Source organism: Phyllostomus hastatus, unplaced genomic scaffold (genome assembly GCF_019186645.2).
Source record: "Phyllostomus hastatus isolate PE091 unplaced genomic scaffold, TTU_PhHast_1.1 phas_contig_1162, whole genome shotgun sequence".
Taxonomy (NCBI): domain Eukaryota; kingdom Metazoa; phylum Chordata; class Mammalia; order Chiroptera; family Phyllostomidae; genus Phyllostomus; species Phyllostomus hastatus.
In genome coordinates this window covers 13,012,855-13,031,870 of record NW_025333537.1, presented here as the reverse complement: position 1 = coordinate 13,031,870, position 19,016 = coordinate 13,012,855, and the positions used below count along the sequence as shown (strand labels likewise).

The window sequence follows — 19,016 nt, the reverse complement described above, 5'->3', positions numbered from 1 at the left end:
GAGGCAGCGCCGATGGGGGCTGTCGCAGCCCTCGCTGCCTGTCATCACAAGGGGCTGGCAGCCGAGAAGCAGTGTTTCCTCAGATGCTGTCCAGAAGGGGCCCCGCCGGGACACTGGCCGCAGTATCAGTCGCATCTCCACCCGCGGCGCGGAGGGCCTGCCGGCACCCGGCGGTGGCGGCCTGGCACCTGGAAGCCGCGTCCCCAGGCCGGCGTGTCTGAGGCAGAAAATGGCCTTGGACGTGCCAGGTCATCCGGGAGGGTGGTGGGTCGGGGTCGCGGCACAGCCCGGGCCGTCGTTCCCCGAGTGTCTGATGCGGAGACGCGCACACAGCGCCGACTCTGAGCTCCTCGCCCGAGCCCCGTCCAACCTCCTCGGTCCTGTGCCCTCGCGTTCCCCGCTGTCACCTCTGGTCTGGGCATGCGCTGCTCCCTGGGGCGGGGGGAGCCCCGGGGCAGGACCTTGGTATGACTGCACGTGCCGCAGGTGCCACTTCTCCGGGCTGGGGCGTGCAAAGGGCTGGAGGAGGGGCCAGCCTGGAGCGGCGAGCGCTGGGTGAGTTCTCTGTTGTCCCCACGAGGGGCGGTCCGACACCGCTCTCGCTGACCGGATCGTCCGTCTGTCCGTCCGTCCGTCCGTCCGTCTAGCTGGCGTCGGCCTCGGGCTGCCCAGGGGTTGTCCTGGAGCCTGGGGACCGGGGGCACGGGCAGCGAGCCCAGGCCTCTGTGCGCTCGCTGGGGGAGAGTGGACGTGTGGAGGAAGGGCTGACTCCATTCCGACTGGGGGAGCGCAGTGATGGAGGGAGGGAGGGGTTGAGGGGGCGGCGACCTCAGTGGGCGGGGTCGCAGCGGTCCTGCCATGTCCCCCAGTGCTCTTCAGGGGGGCTGGGGCTGGGGGTCCAGTGTTTGGACCGCTCCTCCCGCAGCGTGTCCCAGGGGCCCGGCGGGGAGGCAGCGGCGAGGACGGGCTGTGCAGAAGGATGACAGAAACTGCAGCGCGACCTCCGCTCTGTGTTAGACCGTCTGCCCGGCACCAGGGACACGTGCGTCCCCTCCTTTACATCCCCGCCTCCCTGTCTCCCCTGTGTCTTGTCACCCTCCCTCCTGGCGTCACTGTGCTGCAGCCACACTGACCTTCTGTCCGTCCCCACCTCCCCCACAACTGTCCACCTCTTGGGGTCTTTGCCCAGAAGGCCTGGTCCCCACATACTGGTGGAGGTGGCTCGTTTTTGTCATTGGAGTCTCTCCCCCCTCCCTGCCTCAGCACTTCGTGCAGGGGTGCCCCTGCCCAGAGCGGGGGCCACACTCCCAGAACACGGCCTGGCCCACGGCAGGACTCCACAAGTGGAGCACGAACCAAGATGCCCAAGAGCCCTGTGCGTGTGAGCAAGTGAATCGGTGAGTGAGCGAGTGAATGAGTGAGTGTGTGCGTGGATGAGTGTGAGCATGTGAGTGAACGATTGTACAAATGAGCGTGAGAATGGGTGTGTGAACGAGCGTGCAAGTGAATGAGTGAGCGTGCAAGCAAGTGTGTGCGAGTGAGTGTGCGAGTGAATTTGAGTATGGGTGTGGGAGTGAATGAGCGTGTGTGTGTGCGGGTGAGTGTGAGTGAGCGAGTGAATGAGTGAGTGTGCGAGTGAACGAACGAGCGAGCGAGCGCGTGATCTGCCCAGCTCCCTCTGCTGATGGGACTAACTCCCCCGAGCCTCCCTGTGTCCCGGCCCCTCTGGAGGCCGCTGTGCTCAGTAGCAAACCCTGTCCCCGTGAAGGTCGCAGCTTCCCCGCAAACTGGCCCCCGACAGGAGTCTTGCTTAAGCTGTCGTTTAGATTTTGCAAGAATTCAGTGCTGCCGACTCGAATGGTTAATTTTAACCACCCCTTCTGAAAGCCCCACGGCCCAGCTTGCGAGCAGCCCTCGGACCCCGTCTCCCGATTTTCAGTCGAAGCTGGGAGCCAAGTCTCTCCTGCCAACTTGGCTGAGTTTTCACAGCCGCTCTGTGCGTTTTGTTGCTTTTTTCCACCCTGCCGCTTGAAAACCATCTCCGGCTCAACTGGCTCGGGGCTGGTGTTATTTATATATAATCCCTCTACGTTCTCCGCTGGTTTGTCTTTTTCTCCCGTTTCGTTACGTGTTGTCACTTTTGCTTTGAAAGGAACAATTTTAAGCATTTGGAGATTGAGCTGGATTCAAGAATGGTGTAATTAGATGCCTGTGTTCTATTCACTTCCCCAGCTTTTAAAAGCCTCGTTTGGAAAATGTGAGAATGGGATGATGCATATGAATGAGCGCTCCAGAAATCTCGGCCGCCTCTCGCTCGCTCGGCTTGTGGTGGGGGCGGGAGGGCGGGCGCTCCCCCGCTCCGACCCGACCCATGGAAGCCTGCAGGTGCGGGGGCCGCAGGTGCGGGGGCCGACGCTGCTCCGGTAGTGCTCGCGGGCCTCGGAGGTTGGATCGCTCCCTCCTGGAGAGAGTTCTCCGCTGGAGCCGAGAGTTCTCTTTATCTTTGCGTCTCTGACTTGACTTGTTTCCTCTTAGAAAGGGGGAGAAACGTCCGTGTGGGAGAGAGGCGTTGATGGCTGCCCTCGCACGCCCCCAGCGGGGGACTTGGCCCACAGCCCAGGCCTGCGCCCTGACTGATAGTCATGCTGGTGACCTTCCGCTTTGCAGGATGACACCCAGCCAGCTGAGCCACACTGCCCGGGGCTCTGTCTTTAAATTACAGTCACTGGGGCCGCGTGGGTCAGTAACATCATTTACGTTTCAGTGTCCGATTCTGTGACACCATCTGTATATCGTACCGCGTGCCCACCGCCCCAAATCCAGTCCCCTTCCGCCACCGTGGGTGTGACCCCTTCACGCACTCGTCCTCCCCGACCCCCGTCGTCCCCTCTGGGGGCCGCCGCCCTGCTGTCCGTGTCTGTGGTCTGTGCGCTTGTCCCGTGGGCTCGTCTGCTGCTGCTCTCAGTTCAGGCCCCACGAGGGACTGAAGTCACGTGGTCCCAGTCCTCTCCCACCTGACTCGTCCCGCTGAGCACGACGCCCTCGGGACCCCCGTGTGGTCGCAGACGGCGGTGTTTCATCTTACTGCTGACTAGTGTCCCAGTGTGTATATGTCTGACATCTTTTTCATCTGGTCATCCATCCGAGGACGCTTTGGTTGTCTCCGTGTCTTGGCCACTGTGAATAATGCTGCAGCGAGCACAAGGGCACCCAGGTGTATCTCTCCAAGTTAGTGTTTCCAGGATTTCAGGTAGATGCCCCCAGAAAGAGAGATGACTGAGTCCTGCAGAACTGAGAATTCTAAACGTAAATCTCAATTTAACACACAAATGGCTTTGTTTTTGGTTCTCATGTGGAGGCCCCTCATGGTGGCAATGTGGCTGCAGCTGCACCAAAACTCCCCTTCACTCCCGCTCAAGTCCAGTAGGCAAGGCACTTCCATCTACCGCAGAATTCCCAGGCAAAGTAAAGCAGAACTAGAGTCCAAGCTGCGCTCATGTACTCAGTCAGGTGAGGGCTGGACCCCGGCCAGGTCGGTGGCTCTTCCCAGGAGAGGCGGGCACAGCTGCCAGGCAGGCAAACCCAGCAGACAACTTACTGTTCTCACAACGCCAGGACCCAGGGTCCTTGGGGACAAGGACTAATGCCGAGTTTCGGTTTCATGTGAATTTGCCGTTGGGCCCAGGCGGCAGCCAACCTGAGAATGGACGTTAGTGACACTTGCAGAATTTTCTCGTCTGTGGAGCAGATGGTTCTGCTCCGAGTACTTTGAAGGGGGTGGCGCCCTGCCGCTGGGGCTCAGCCGCCGACAGCCCGTTGCAGGCTCGGGGCGCCCACCCCAGCCTCCCCTCACGGTCTCCGCAGTCCTGCCTGGCCTGCAGCCGTCGGGGGTCAGGCCCGCGTGCCTGCTGTGGGAGCAGACGCTCTCCTGCTGAGGCTGAAGGACACCTGAGGACACGATGGGGCCACCTGAGGCTTCAGGAGGAACCTTCCTGCTGTTGTTCTGGGGGTGGGAGCCGTGCGCGCGACCGAGTCTCAGGAGCAGGCTCGGGGCGCGCCACCCGCACGCCCACCCGAGTCCCGTCGGCCCGTTCCTGCTGTGGGACCGGGGCGCACTTCCCCGTTTCACAGAGGGGACCCAGCTGAAGGCCGCCCCATCGTGCCGAGAGGGAAGCACAGTGAGAGCTGACCCAGGCTCTCGAAACTCAGGGCCTGTGACAGCAATAAGTCGACGGCTCTCTCCCTGGTAATCTGGACATCAATCCGTTCTTTTCATTTTTCCTCCTTTAAACGTGCACTTCTCTCTTTTTATCATCAAAAAGGCTCAGGTTGAAGCTAAGAAGCAGCATGAAGGGGCCGTGCAGCTGCTAGAGGTAAGCAGACGCGACCCACGGGCTCTTCCTCTGGGGCGGCCGGGCCCGGCGGACGCAGTTGCTCACGTTCCCCACGTGCCCACGGGGCACCAGCCACCAGTGCCGTGCACACGCCCTCCTGTCCCGGCCTGTGCAACAGGCGCCATCACGATCCCTTTGTAAGGGGAGGGCGTGAGGCTCAGAGAGGTTGAGCAACTTCCCCTGGCCACACAGCCAGCATCAGGGCTGGGGTCTCAGATGTGGTCTTCTCGCCTCTGTCGGCTCCTCTCAAGTGGGAAGCAGGGAGGGTGGCCCTTGCGTGGGAGGGACTTTTGGTTTCTGTGTGGAGGCCCCTCATGGTGGCAAGATGGCTGCAGCTGCCCCAAACTCTCCTCTACTGAGGCTCAAGGTTAGCAGAGCAGGAGCCCGTTTCCCCAAGGAGAAAGGGTGGTGGGCCGTGCCCGTGGGTGTCCCGCTGTCGAGTGCACTGTGTGGAGTAAGTCTTCAGGCGACTGCGCTGGTGCTGAGGGAGCACATGGCAGTGGGTGTCAGGGAGGCGCTTACAGCGTTACAGAGAGGACGGCCCAGGGCACCCAGGCAGCAGAGGCCCCTGGGGGCATGGCCCCACCGCTGTCCTCGGAGAGCAAGGCGAATGGCCCTGCTCTGCGGCCCAGGCGGTGGGGGCCGGGCAGGGAAGGGGCACCAAGCCTACCAGCGTGGGTGTGGCTGCTGTGCCAGGAGCCGCCATCCTCTGTCCCCGGCCTGACGCCAGCCTCCTGGGGGCAGGAGGACGGGTGAGCCTGGACGGACCCCTGGGGTCACCCAGAGGCCTTTGCCGGCTGCATCCTCCGAGAATCACGCCCAGGTCATGAGCGGGCCAGGCCTCCCACCTGCTGGGACAGAGCCCACGCAGTGCAGACCCCCAGTCACGGGCGGCTGCAGGGTGGGCCCCTCCCCCTCCCAGGCCCCTCCCCCTTCCAGGCCCCTCCCAGCTCCCTCCCAGTTCCCTCCGCCAGGAGTGGCCCACTGCCTCCAGATGTGGGGTGCGGTTGCCCTCTTGGAAGTGACCTCGTCCCGTCCCCGGGGAGCAGCAGCCACTTAAGACGGAACCCGTGCGTCTCTCCCGTGGCCCTGTAGGGCCTGTCCCCTCGGGAACAGGCTCCGGTGTGCTCGTCATCTACGCGAACCTGGTTTCTTGAAAGCATCCATTAGCTAATGAGTATCTGAGGGGCGGGTGTGATGGATGGGGGTGTGGGGGGAGATCCGGACCTGCAGACCGCTCTCGGCCCCTCCCCCAGACGTCCCCCGGCTGCTCCGGCCGCCCACCACTCTTGAGTTCGCTCCGGCTTCTGGCTGCAGGCACAGCTGCTTTCTCCGGCGGCTGAAGCCCGCTGAGGGGAAGGTCCGTGTTGCTTTGACCGTGTGCTGAGCTGCTGCTGTGACGGTCACGCCCCCGGGGCTGGTGGCACTGCTGGCCTGCCTGACGTGGGGTGACGGCTGTGTCGCACTTGGGTTTGGAAAGTGACAAGCAGCGCGACGTGCTGAGAATCATGCCTTCTTCTATTCACATGTCCTTCTGTGCTTGTGTCTCGTTGCTTCGCCTAGAACACCTTGGAGAGCATGCAGGTACTCCAGGAAAGCCTGTCCCCGCCCCCTGTGCTTGGTGCCGCTTCCCCGTGCATGGAGCAGCTCCCTGGGCCCGCTCAACCCCTCTTCTTCCCATGCCGCAGCCCCCGATACAGCGGAGGGTGTGGGGGGCACAGAGAAGCTGCCTGCAAAGCCCTCGGGGGGCCAGGCTTCTGTCTGGGCCCCGAGACATTCGGTCTAGTCCCTGCGGTCCGGTCCCTGGCATGTTGAGCAGGCCCAGCGGGCTGGGGTCCCTGTGGTCTGCCCTGGCTGTGACTTCCAGGCTGGGGGACGCACAGCTCGGGGAATTCAGATGACCCCAGGGAGGGGCTGCTGTGGGCCCAGCCTCGGGGCCCGGGTCATCAGAGTTCCGACCGGGCGCCTGACCATCCCACCTGCGTGCCGTGTCTGCTGTGGGGTGTGTCTGTGTCTGCGTGGGCGGCGGGTGGTATGGGGGCTCGGTCTGCATTCCGCCCCTCCGCTGCGGAACCGAGTGTCGCCCCTGGTGTGGCCGACTGCAGGCAGCGGCCGGGGTGGGAAGCCGGGGTGGCGGTCCGCAGCCCTGCCGCTGCCTCCTTGGACCTGCGGACCTGCGAGAGGGAGGCAGGTGTGACGTTCAGGTGCGGCAGAACCTGGGCTGCACTGTGACCCTGAGACACGAGCAGACGAAGGTTTCCGCTTTGCCGATGTCCCACGCCCTGGGTCCCTCAGGAGGCCTCTCTCCCCCGGGGTCTGGGTGGTGGACTCTGCCCCCACCCCTGTGGAGGGGCCTTCACAGCTGGCACCCCCGAGTCCCTGCCGGGAGGGGGCGGGGCAGGGTCGCTGCTGTGCCGGGGCGTCCCCCTGGCCCAGGACGCACCGGTGCCGCCTTTGTGTCCAGGGCCGCCCCACCCCTGCCTCTGCCGGCTCCGAGGGCGGCCCAGGGGTTCCCGCCCCGTGCGGAGCGGAGCGGGGCTCCTCTGCCTCTGACGGCTGTGTGGAGACCCGCCGTGCAGACACCCCCTGACTGGGACGGCCCCGGCCGTGGCTGCCAGTCCCTGGGCTGCGGCCGCACAGCTAGTTCAACAGAGGCACGGATCGCAGGGAGCAAGGCAGACCTGCATCCCTGAGGTGCCGGGCCCCTGCGGGCTGCCGAGGGCAAGGCGCAGGCCTCCTCACTCCCGGGCTCTGCCCGCGGTGCCTCTGTCCTCTTCCAGGCTCCAGGGCCCCTGGTCCTGCAAGGGCCCCGGGGCTCAGGGCCTGCTCAGGCGACCTCACGGGGTTTTCCGTGTCTGCCGTCATGGTGGGCCGGAGCCAGGGCAGAGATGGGCACTTAAGAGGCCGTGAAAGGTGCCCCTTAGTTGGGGATCGCCCTGGAAAAGGTGAGGGGCCTCCGTGTCTCTGGTGGATGATGGGAGCGGGGAGCGCTGACGTGCCCGCGTGGGCTCCCACTGCCGTCTCGCTTTGCTGGCGGCAGGCGCCCACGCAGCCGGGCGCGTGGTGGAGCTGGGGGGCCTGAGGCCTGCGCTGGCTGTGTGCCCTGGGGCTCTGGGAGGCACGCCGCGCTCCTCTGCGGAGGAGGGAACCGGGGCCCACCGAGAGGGGCCAAAGGCCAAGGCCACACACCCCAGAAGTGGCAGGACAGACCCCGGTCTCAGCACTGCTCCCGGTGCCTCTGTGCAACGTGTGCAGACACGCATGAAGCCCGTGGATGCCCGGTGGCATCTCGGCCGGGGTCTGTAGCTCAGCACTGTGCGGGTGTCCGCCCCCAGCTCCCACAGGCCAGCTCCTGGTAGCCTCGGGCCGCCTGGAGTCCTCTGAACCAGTGTCTGGACACGGGGCCGTCCAGAGCCCGGACCCCAGGAGCCAGCCCCGGGACCACTCCAGGGCAGGAGAGCTGGTGGGCACAGTTTACATCCTTCAACCCCCGCCAGTGCCCGTCTCTCCACCCGTCACACGCAGGAAAAAGCTGGTCATCGCACCACTGTCCCCGGGCACCGCCCTGCCAGCGGGTGCGCCTGGGGCGGCAGCGGGGAGCTGCAGGTGGCAGGCGTTGTGGGGGCAGCCGCCTCAGGGCTTCTCGACGGCCACTCGGAAGACTGCCCTGGCGGGGGGCAGGCTGGGGGCTGAGCCCCGCACTCTCCCCAGTCCTGGGCTGTGCCACCAGCAGCTCTTGCTGCCAGTTTCAAACTCGACGTGCCTGGGCTCCGTGCAGAGCCCGGAACCACCCGTGTTGGGCCGGGACCTGAGTGTCTCAGGCTTTCGTGGCACCCGTGGTTCCCGTGTGTGCCCTGGAAGGGCACGTGGCCGGCGGCCAGCCCGAGTGGGAAGTGTTGTTTCATCAGACGCTGTTCCTGGGGGACGTGGGGGGCAGCCCTCACCACACACAGGCACGTGCGGGGCAGGCAGACACACTCACACGTGTGCACGCGGGTACATGTGACACCCGTGGTGCGCAGGCACGCGTCCCGCCCCGCCCCGCCGACCCGTGTGTCCCCCGCAGTGCAAGGTGCGGGAGCTGGAGGACAAGTGCCGGGTGCAGAGCGAGCAGTTCAGCCTGCTGTCGCGGGACCTGGAGCGGTTCCGGCAGCACGCCGGCAAGATCGACCTGCTGGGCGGCGGCCCCGGGACCTCCTGGGACATCCCCTCGCCCCCTGGCAAGCCCTTCCCGCGGTTCCTGAACGGCCTGGCCCCCTCCATCGGCTCAGGTGAGTGCCCAGGGCCCCGCCCGCCTGGGCCGAGGTGGAGAGGGCGGCTGGAGACCCCCACGAGGGCCGTGCTGGCTGGGCCTGGGGGCGGGCGTGCCAGGACCCTTGGCACTTGACAGGTGTCAGCGAGGGCGACCGCGGCAGTGTATGTGCTCGGTGCTGTTGGGAGCCCCACGTGGGGCCACGCAGCCGGGGGCCTGGGCGGGGCTCCAGCGGGGGTCATGGGCAGGGACCACGCCGTCCCTCCCGCGTGGACGGAGCGACCCTGGGATGCCTCTCCGGCCGGGACAAGCGGCGTGTCAGGGACAACGCCCCTCTGCTGCCGGGCAGAAGCGCTGCGCCCTCGCCCCGGCTGGCTCCGGGGTCCGGTGAGGAGCTGCCGTGTACACGCCGTGGCGCCCCGCACCGTGTGGGCGCTGGGGCCGAGGCAGGGAGCAGCACACCGCCCCGCTCCCGCACCCGTCAGCCCCGCAGGGCACACACGTGTCGTGTCAGCAGCCGCCCTGGCTGCGGAGAGGCTGCCGCCCGGCTCTGTGGAGCCGCTCGGTGCTCGCTGGCTCGGACTCAGGCGGTCGTTGCTTCAGCGAGGCTGCCCCGTGGGGCGACGGCCACCGAGAGACGGGGGAGGGGCCCCGGGCGGCTGAGGCCCGGCTGTCCCGGGACAGGGCCAGCCCCCCGGTCTCAGAGCTGCCGGCCCCGCGCGTGACGGGGGCGGGGCTCGTGACCACTGGCCCCGCGAGGATGGGGCGGCAGAGAGCCCCTTCAGCCCTCGGCTCTGGTCGGGGTGGTTTCAGCCACGAGCCCCGGCCCCTGGCCGCTTCGTGCCTCCTTGGGACCCCTGGGCCCTGAGTGGCAGCAGAGCCAGCCCACACTGGGGGAGCCAAGGGGAGCCCGTCACCGAGTGTGGGCGGCGAGCCGGGGCTGCAGCCTTGGAGGCTGCGGGGTCCAGCTCAGCAGACAAGGGCACCCCCGCCCGGTGCTGGCGGGGCTGCGGCTCCAGGGGCCGCGAGTCCTCTCTGCTGCGTCCTCTCCGCGGGGTCGGTCAGGCGGCCTGAGTGGGGGGGGGGGGGGGGCCCCTGAGCCGAGGCCAGAGACAGGGGCAGACAGACCGCCGGGCACTTTATCACCGCACCCCTCCCACGTCCCCTTGTCTCCGTGGTCGGGGCCAGGTCAGGAGAGCGCCTCCGGAAGCCGCACTGCCGTCGGGGACTACGTCCGGCCCCTGCCGCTGCCCGGGGACAGGCCGGAGCCGCTGTCCGTCAGGCCCACCTTCCTGTCGAGATCGGGAAGCCCGAGATGCAGACTTGAGTCAGACGTGAGTGCTGTCCCCGGAGGTGCCCACTCGGCCCTGCCCCCCGTCAGGGCGGCAGCGGCTCCCAGGAGCCCCAGCACCCGAGGCTGCAGAGCCCTGGGGGCCCGGGGGTGGGGGGACATGTCCGGTGTGTCTCCCCCACGGAGTCAGCCGTGTGACCACGTGTCATCTGTGCCTTTGACAGATGGACAATGAGCGGAATGCCAACCCCTCCAGGCAGAGATACTTGGGGAAGGTGCACCTGTGTGTCGCCCGCTACAGGTGAGGCCACGCCCCTCCTCTCGGCCAGCCTCTGTGGGCGCAGGGCCTGGGGGCAGGTGAGGTGTGGGGTGTGGGGCCTGCTGTGAGCTGCCACTGTCCTTTCTCAGGCCCTAAGTGCTGGCTGGGCTGGGCTTCTCGGGACGAGGGTGTGGGGGACAGAGAGGCATGGCACGTCCATCAGGACACGGGACAGGGAGGGATCCCTGCACAGGACAGGGGTCGGGAGGCCCGACTCTGGCCCCACCACACCACTCAGTGAGCTCGCCACTCCGGACAGGCGAGCGCTCCTCACTGGGCTAGTACAGGTGGGAGTGAGGGCAGCCGCTGGCTCTCCTCGCCGAGATTCGCTGGTGACCGAATAAAACACGTGGCCTCGCGGTGACAGGACTGCACGGGTGTCACCTGGTTGTTGTCACCTCACGGGGCCACAGGCTGCCACTGGCGACCACAAGGAATGTCACTGCTGTTTGCTCATTGAGACCTTTTCTGTTATTTCAAATTAATTAACCTTCTAATTAGAAAACCCAGAACGTGTGTCACGTGTTTTACCTGCAAGCTGGACGTGACTTTCTAAGGTGGTGGCTCTAGTCTTTTGAGGACCGGAGGATGCAGGCACTTTCGTCCTCCTGGGGGGTTGAGCGGGGTGCAGTGTGCGTCCCGTGTCAGCGCTCTGTGGGGGTGCGGCCCCAGGACCTCAAAAACGCGCACAGCTGGCCAAGAACGTACTTCCCAGGGGTCTGCCTGCAGGAAGGAAGTGTGCAAAGAGGCGTGTAAGGACATCGATGCAATGCCGGTTATATTAGCCCAAAGTCAGAAGGAACATCAATGCCCAGCGTTAGGACGTCAAAGCATGTGACTCTGCCCGTGGAATATTATACGCCCATTGAAAAGGTCATGGGGTGGGGAAAATAAGCAGATCATAAAGCAGCGTATGGAATGTGATTATGCCTTTGCTAAATAGTGTGTGTGGAAAGATGCAGGGCTGATCATCTCCCTCTTTGCTTACCGATTTGGAGACCTGTAGCTGTGGTAGAAGTGACAGGTATGAGCGGAGATGTCAGAATTACCAGTGTGTCACCTGATGCAAAGACCCCAGAAGCGCAGCTCGGCCTCAGAGCCCTCTGTTTCCCGTCTAGGAGAGGGAGCCAGCCACGGCCCCGAGTGCCCGGGTCTCAGCGCACAGAGAGCAGACTCGGTGGCGCGGGGCCGGCCGGCAGGTCTGGAGAGGCGGCGATGAGAGTTGGCAGGGCCGGGGCTGTGGTCGGCCTGCATCGGCGCGTCCCCGAACGGGTTTCGATTCTCCCGCAGCTACAACCCCTTCGATGGCCCCAATGAGAACCCGGAGGCCGAGCTGCCGCTCACGGCGGGGAAGTACCTGTACGTGTATGGGGACATGGATGAGGACGGCTTCTATGAAGGTCAGTCAGAGCGTGGCGGTCGGCGGGTGCACGGGGCCGGCCCCCCACCGGGCGGGTCTGTCTGGGGCCTGAGAAGCAGGCCAGGTCCCCACACAACCCCTGCTGGCCCCAGGCTCTGCTCTGACCCTCCCGCTCTCCAGAGTCGCCAGGTCGTCCACTGGTGAATGGTCTCCCCGGCGGTCGAGTGGACGTAGTGACAGCTGCCACCTGGGCAGGCCGAGGGGACGATGAGGCCTGGGCCTGGTCAGAGCAGAGAGCAGGGCCTGGGCACAGGACCCACTCAGCAAACGTCAGTCGACACCCCCCTCGCCCCTGCAGCCAGCGGGGCCGCCTACGCAGAGCACCCCCGGGCACGCGCTGACCAAGCCAGGCCCACCCCCAGTCCCCGGCCCCCAGCCCCCAGCCCCGCCACGGGGCCCAGAGCAGAGAGCGTGTGCCCGCCCACTCTGGAGGAATCCAGAGCTGGTTCACCGGTTGCTGTGGCTTCCCTCGGGCAGGGAGCGGTCCTTTCCTGGGGGTCCGGGGGGTTCCCGGTACTTCCCAGCCCCGGAGCCTCTGCTCTGGCGGGCGCTGGGGGCTCTCGGAGAGAGAGCGCAGAAGTGAGACCATGGCTTGAAAAGAAGGAGCCCCGTGACCACCCACGGCCACCAGTCCTCCTGAGGGGAGCTGCTCGGGTGGCTTTGGTCGCAAACGGACACCCTGGGGGCCTCACGGCGCCACGCATGGCGGTTTGCAGAGCAGGCCCCCAGGCCCTGTCTGGGCGGCCCCCGTGCCGGGGGCGGGAGCGGGCGTCCATGCTGTGGCCTCCACACCTGTGGTCTGAGTGTGTTGTTGGCCCTGCTGGCTGGCACTGACCCAGGGCCCGGGGACCCAGGGCCCGGGGACCCCGGGCTGGTCAGGGGTGGTGAGCGGCAGCGGACCTCGCTAGAGCGGGGGTCAGTGGGCAGACGCAGGCAGAGGGCGTGGAGGCGTTGGGTGCCATGGAGATGCCTGATGGAGGGTGGGGCGCTGGGCCGGGGCACCGTGGGCGTCGGCAGTGGGCCCTGGGTCCTGAGGGGCAGCATCTGGGTGGGTTCCCGGTGGGCCCCGTGAGCTGGGCGGGCGGTCACTCTGTCCTGCATCCGGCAGGGGAGCTCCCGGACGGGCAGCGGGGCCTGGTGCCCTCCAACTTCGTGGATTTTGTCCAGGACAGCGAGTCCCGATTGAGTGCCCTGGGGGCCGAGCTGGGCCGGAACCTCATCAACCACGCCGGCCCGGGCCTGGACGGGGAGAGCATCCTGGACCTGCACCCGCCCACGCCCCTGGACGCGGGCGTCCCTGACGGCGGCGTGGGGACGCTGGACGTGAACATCGACGACGTCGGAGAAGACATCGTGCCTTACCCCCGGAAAATCACCCTCATCAAACAACTCGCCAGAAGTGTCATTGTGGGCTGGGAGCCCCCGGCCGTGCCGCCAGGGTGGGGCGCCGTGGGCGGCTACACCGTGCTGGTGGACCAGGAGCCGCGCCTGCGCCTCCCGCTCGCGGGCAGGACTAAGGCCCTCGTCGAGAAGCTGAACGTGGCGGCCTGCACCCACCGCGTGTCCGTGCAGTGTGTGACGAGCCGGGGCAGCTCGGACCAGCTGCGCTGCACGCTGCTCGTGGGCAAGGACGTGGTGGTGGCCCCCTCCCAGCTGAGGGTGGACGGCATCACCCAGGTCTCCGCCCGGCTCTCCTGGCTGCCCACCAACAGCAACTACAGCCACGTCATCTTCCTCAACGAGGACGAGCTGGACGTGGTCCAGGCGGCCCGGTACCAGTACCAGTTCCTCAGCCTCAGGCCCAACACGGCCTACAAGGTCAAGGTCCTGGCCAGGCCCCACCAGATGCCGTGGCAGCTGCCCCTGGAGCAGAGGGAGAAGAAGGAGGCCTTTGTGGAGTTCTCCACGCTGCCCGCAGGTGAGCCCGCCCCCCCGGGGTCCCCCACGCGGGACTCGGGGCCGGGAGTGCAGCGGGTGCAGGGGGGGACAGCTGCGTGGAGCCCACGTCACCCGTGGAGCACATGGTGTGTGTGAGTGTGAGTGCCGGTGCGAGACGCAGTCAGGGCAGAATGCGGCCTGTGTTTAGGGCGGCGGTGGTGGCAGTGTTTCTTTGCACCCTCGCCTGACCCAGGGGCTCGTCCTGTGAAGGACGGGCGGGGTGACACCTTCCCGGGACACAGCCGGGCCTGCCCCCGCCCCTGCCCCTCCCAGCCCTGCCGCTGTGCGGCGTGGTGCACCAGTGCCCACACTCGTCCTTGCCGTGGGTCTCCTGTAAACCACACACCTGGACGCGTTTGTGCACCAAGCGTGAGCTCCTCTGGAGACGCAGTTCAGGTCCCAGGCGCGTCGGCCGAGTGACCCGTCTCCTCCTGCTTCCTCGGCTGTAGCTGGAGGAGGGGTGACTCCCACACCCCCCATGCCAGAGAATTGTGGACGGTGGTATGGACGGGCCTTCTGGGTCCACCCGCTGTCCGGTTTATTCCGGTGTATCCCACTCGCTGTTGTCTGTCCCATGAACCCGGTCCCGGCGGGGAGCCTGAGCTCTGGGGGGGCGCCGCAGCCCGGGAGCAGAGCAGGGGTTTCGCAGGGACCCTGGAGGCGTGAGCCGTGCCCTCGGGGCCTTCCTCCGTCCCCTCGGCCCCCTCGGCCCCCGCTCGTTCCTCGGGAGTTCCGCCGACACTTCGGGATCAGTTTACCAACGGCCTGAAGTCGCCCACCAGACCCAAGGCCGGCTGCAGGGCCCTGCGTGGGCACAGACAGGACTCGGGGGAGGGGGTGGAGGCGTCGCGTGGGAACTGACTCAGGAACGGTCTGGTGGTGCCTGTTACGTGTGACGGCTTCATTCCGCGGGGGTGACTCTGATTGTGGGGTCAGGGGGCCCCTCTCACCATCGGTGCCTGTGTGAGCCCTGTGCTCGGTGCTGGGGACAGAAACGGGACGCGCACCCAGGGCGGCATGGGCACAGAGGGCGGCTGTGGCACGCCCAGGGGACCGTCAGGAAGGGCTGCCTGCAGAGGGGGGTACAGGGCCAGGGACGGGGTGCGGCGTATCCTGGGCCGTCCGAGCTGCTGCGACAAAACTGCCCCAGCCTGGGGGCTGGAAGGGCGCACATCTCCCTCCGGAAGCTGTGGAGGCTGCAAGTTCAAGGTCAAGGTGCCAGCAGACTCCTGTCTGGGGAGGCCCCTGCTGCGCCCCCGGTCGGAGAGTCTGTGCAGAGCCGATGCCCAGGTTCCCGCGCTGCCATTGACACCCGTCTCCTCCGCCTCCCGTGAGGCCGCAGCCTGGGCGACCCGCAGGCCAGGCTGTGTCACCCCGAGAGAGAGAGGGGGGGGGGCATGTGTCCCCTGCCCAGCGCCGGGGCCCCTCAGCCATCCTGACGCGGCCCCGCACTGACTGGCCAGGCCCGTGTGAGTCACAGGTGGACTGAGGCCCGAGCGGTGGCCCCCCCGGCCCCACGTTCGCACTCGAGTCCCTTCCCCACGCCCGGCGATCCCTTTCTCGTCGTTCATTTCACCGCCGTCAGCGTGGAGCTGACGCCCCCAGCCCGTGAGTTCCAGGCGCACAGGCCTCCCCAAGCGATCACGGTGATGCGTCAGCGGCCGTCTGTCCCCGTACAGAGTCATGGAGTCGTCGAGACTCCACGGCCGTGCCCGCTCCCCCGGCACAGGCGGGGCTGACCCACGCGGCGGCTGGGAGTCTGTCCCTCCCGCGAGCGCCCCCCCTCTGCTGCGCCGCCCCCCCGGCACGGGGGCAGCTCACCTGCCTTCTGTCCCCAGGCCCTCCGGCTCCCCCCCAAGATGTCACAGTCCACGCAGGGGCCACCCCAGGGACCGTCCACGTCTCCTGGAAGCCGCCGGCCCTGACCGCCACCGGGCTGTCCAATGGGGCCAACGTCACGGGCTACGGCGTGTACGCGCACGGGCAGAGGGTGAGTCATCGGGCGGGAGGCCTGCCCGGGGCGGCTGACACCGACGCCGTGGGGCGGTGACCAGGGGAGCGCCCCCTCCCCCCTCCCCCCATCAGCACTCACCCAGTGCTTGCCCCCTGGCCACCCCAGGGCGCCACAGAACGCCGAGCACCCCCAGTTCCCTCTGCCCTGCTTTCTGGAGCCCCCGCCTGCCTCCCGTCGGTCACCTGCTCTGCACCTGTCTCGTTCTCCTGCCCCGGGGCTGCAAGTCCACCTGCCTCGAGTCCCCCGAGAGCAGGGCCCCTCGACAGAGGGCAGGCTTGCAAACCCCCAAACCGACTCTTGGCAAGATGGAGCCTGGGCTCCTGGGGAACACGATGCGTGGCTGGGCCTCAACCCCAGTGTCTGGCGCGGGACGCCTGTGGCCTCCGTCCCGCCCTCGTCCTGGTGCATGAACTGGCCAGGGCTGGCTTGGGGGCGGGGGTTCCTGCCTGTCCTCCTTCCTCCCCGCCCTGGTCCCCACCGGGAGCCAGGGCTGACCGGCCAGCAGGTGTGGGTGTCTGAGCTCATCTGGCTCCCCCCGTGAGCTCCTCCGGCTCCCCCCGTGAGCACAGGCCCCATGGGCTGAGTGGCCGTCTCTGCTCACCCGCCAGGTGGGCCCCGCCCTGTCCCCACTGGACAGGGAGCCAGCCTGACCACAGCCCGGCCCTCTCCCCTGCCCTGCTTTGACTGTCACGAATCTTGTGTTCTGACCTCTCTCTCTGCCCCCCTGCATCTGCCTCTGAACTGGGCCTGGACACGGGGGCCTTTTCTCCCACGGGCTGCATTGGCCCGCTGACCCTCCGACAGCCGGGCCCCCTGTCTGAGACTCGGGGGGTGTCCAGGCTGCACATAGGTGGGCCCCAGCTGCCGGGCCCAAGAGGCGGTCTGAGGTGGGCCCCTTTCAGGGCTGCAGGGGGGGCCGGCTGGGCCGGCCACCTGTGAGTGGGCTTCCTCTGTGGCAGGTGGCCGAGGTCATCGCCCCCATGGCGGACGGCACGGCTGTGGAGCTGGTGCGACTGCGGAGCCTGGACGCCAAGGGAGTGACCGTGCGGACCCTCTCTGCCCAGGGCGAGTCCGTGGACTCCACCCTTGCCGCTGTCCCCCCCGACCTCCTGGTGCCTCCAGCCCCCCCAAGAACTGCTCCCACACCGAAGCCATTAGCAAGTGCCGGAGTCCCCGATACCAAAGATGACCGCCTGGGCCCCTATGTCAAGGGGGATGAGGCCTGGGAGCAGGGCCGGGCGCCCTCCCACGGGCACATGCTGGAGCCCCCTGGCCTGCAGGGGAGGCGGTCGCCTTCGCCCAGCCGGATCCTCCCGCAGCCACAGGGGGCCCCCGTGTCCACCTCCGTCGCCAAGGCCATGGCCCGGGAAGCCGCGCAGAGAGTGGCCGAGAGCAGCAGGGTAAGACTGGTTCCCGCACGGGTCCTGCCTGCCCCCCCGCCCACCCCCGGGATGGGGCGTGTGTGCCCTCCAGCCCTCCTCTGGGGCTGCCCCCGAGGCCTGACCCCGAGGCCTGACCCCGACGGAACCCGTGCTCTCACCTTGGGGACATGGGCCCTGGTGACCGGAGCCAGCGGTTGTTGACCGGCCCAGCTTGGAGGACGGCGGTGGCCAGCCCCCAGCCCTGCTGTGGTGTGTTCTGGGCGTCAGCCTGGGGACCCAGCCTCCCGCCGGGGCACCTCCTGGCCCTGCGCACGTCCAGGTTCTTGCTGTGGTCATGCGAGGCTCACACGCAGGTGGACATGTTCGCACACGTGCACGTGCGGTACAGAAATCCACTCGTGCCTTTGTGTGACATCACCGGGAACCGTCTGGGCTGCAGGGCAGGGAGCGTGTGCAGTGAGGGGGCAGGTGTCAGAAACCCCCGCGAGGCCGGCTGCCCTCCTCTCCTCGGTCCTGGAGCTGAGCAGCACCTGGCGCCCGCCCTGCCTGGGCTCAGCCCGCCTCCCCGCTGGGCGCCCTGGTGTCTGCTGGGTGGTCAGCAGAGCTGACCTGGCAGAGGCAGTGGGCTCAGCGGTCCCCCTGCCCACCTGTCGGGTCTCCAGGATGGCGACCCCTGGCAGCACCTTCTGTGAATGCCGGTGCCTGGAGACCCCCACTTCCCGAGAGTCCCAGGGCCTGCAGGCTGGGCAGGGGCCCCAGGAGGTCAGGCTGAGAGGCAGGCAGGTCACCTCCAGGGGTCCCCATGGGGCGGCTGGTAGGCCTCCTGAGTGACGGCGGGCCAGCTCTCAGGCGAGGCCTCCCGGCTCGTGTGGTGTCCGCCTCTGACTGCGGACACGCTTCAGAGTTTGTGTGCGTGTCCTGGCCACACCCTGCTCTGCCGGCTCACGGGGCCGAAGCCCGGCCAACTGCAGAGCTCTGAGCTTTGGCGATGTGCTGTGGTCAGGAAGGCCTGGCGGCTGCCACTGCCCCTCCCCATCGGGCAGCAGCCCGGATACCCTGCCCAGGACCCCAGGGGTGGTCAGAGGCGGAGCCGGGCAAAGGGGAGGGCTGGACGCAGAAGGCCTGGGGGCCAGGCCGCCCCTTCCCTCCGCAGCCCCGGGGCCATGCTGCCTCTCCGCTGCCGACATGCCGACGCCTCGCCCACCCACGTCTGTCCTCTCCTTCCAAGCTAGAGAAAAGGAGCGTCTTCCCGGAGAGGGGCGGCCCGTACGCCAACTCGGATGAAGAGGACGGGGACGAGTGTCTGGACGTCAGGCGGAGGGGTGCCTCGGTGGACGACTTCCTGAAGGGCTCCGAGCTCGGCAAGCCGGTGAGTGCCGGGTTGGCGGCAGGGAGGGGTGGGGGCAGCTCCTGGCGCCAGCATCCCGCACAGGCCTCTGGCGGTCAGCACGGCCCCCTGGCCCCGAGGACGGGTGGGGCGGTGCCGGGCCTCGTGACGACCAGCCAAGTGGGCGTGGGGAGGCTGGAGTCAGCGATACCTGGGCACGGGGACCTTGTCTCGGGACAGTTTCAGAAGCCTGGACGGGAGGCCCCCACGCTGACCACCCCCTGCCGGCACCTGGTCACGGGGTGGTTTTGTGGGTCAGGCGACCAGTGGGCTCGGCTCAGGCAAAGCCTGCCATCTGTCGCTGCACTTCCGTGAGCCGAGCGGACGTTCGCTGGGCATCCTGGGAGGTCCAGGCAGAGGACCGCCGGCACCCTGTGCCCGAGCGGCAGAGCGTCCGGACGAGGCTCACGCACAGCAGGCCCAGCCCGCGGCTGCGTCTGCAGGTCTAGCCAGGCCTCTCCTCCTGGCGCCAAGACTGATGCGGGGCCGCGGGGGGCAGGGCCTTCGGGTCCCGGCACTGGGGGCGTCAGAGCTTGCACACACCCAGCACCTTCCCCCCACACACACCCCCCAGCACCCTCCACACACACACGCGCCCCCACGGCAGGGCAGCGTCGGG

At 67.4% G+C, this 19,016-nt stretch overlaps 1 protein-coding gene across 8 annotated transcripts in view; it reads left to right on the top strand.

The window, feature by feature from the left end:
* Nucleotides 1–19,016, top strand: part of RIMBP2 (RIMS binding protein 2) — a 102,799-nt gene that overhangs the window by 65,927 nt on the left and 17,856 nt on the right. For 5 of the 8 annotated variants that reach the window (XM_045844038.1, XM_045844011.1, XM_045844030.1 and 2 more), the window contains 10 exons: nucleotides 4,323–4,373; nucleotides 5,958–5,978; nucleotides 8,461–8,665; nucleotides 9,835–9,980; nucleotides 10,162–10,238; nucleotides 11,547–11,656; nucleotides 12,785–13,594; nucleotides 15,453–15,604; nucleotides 16,588–17,028; nucleotides 18,239–18,379. In XM_045844038.1, the coding sequence (XP_045699994.1) occupies nucleotides 4,323–4,373; nucleotides 5,958–5,978; nucleotides 8,461–8,665; nucleotides 9,835–9,980; nucleotides 10,162–10,238; nucleotides 11,547–11,656; nucleotides 12,785–13,594; nucleotides 15,453–15,604; nucleotides 16,588–17,028; nucleotides 18,239–18,379 (2,154 nt within the window). The remainder of the gene's footprint in view (nucleotides 1–4,322; nucleotides 4,374–5,957; nucleotides 5,979–8,460; nucleotides 8,666–9,834; nucleotides 9,981–10,161; nucleotides 10,239–11,546; nucleotides 11,657–12,784; nucleotides 13,595–15,452; nucleotides 15,605–16,587; nucleotides 17,029–18,238; nucleotides 18,380–19,016) is intronic. The other 3 variants (XM_045844046.1, XM_045844067.1, XM_045844057.1) reach the window with 1 other exon arrangement.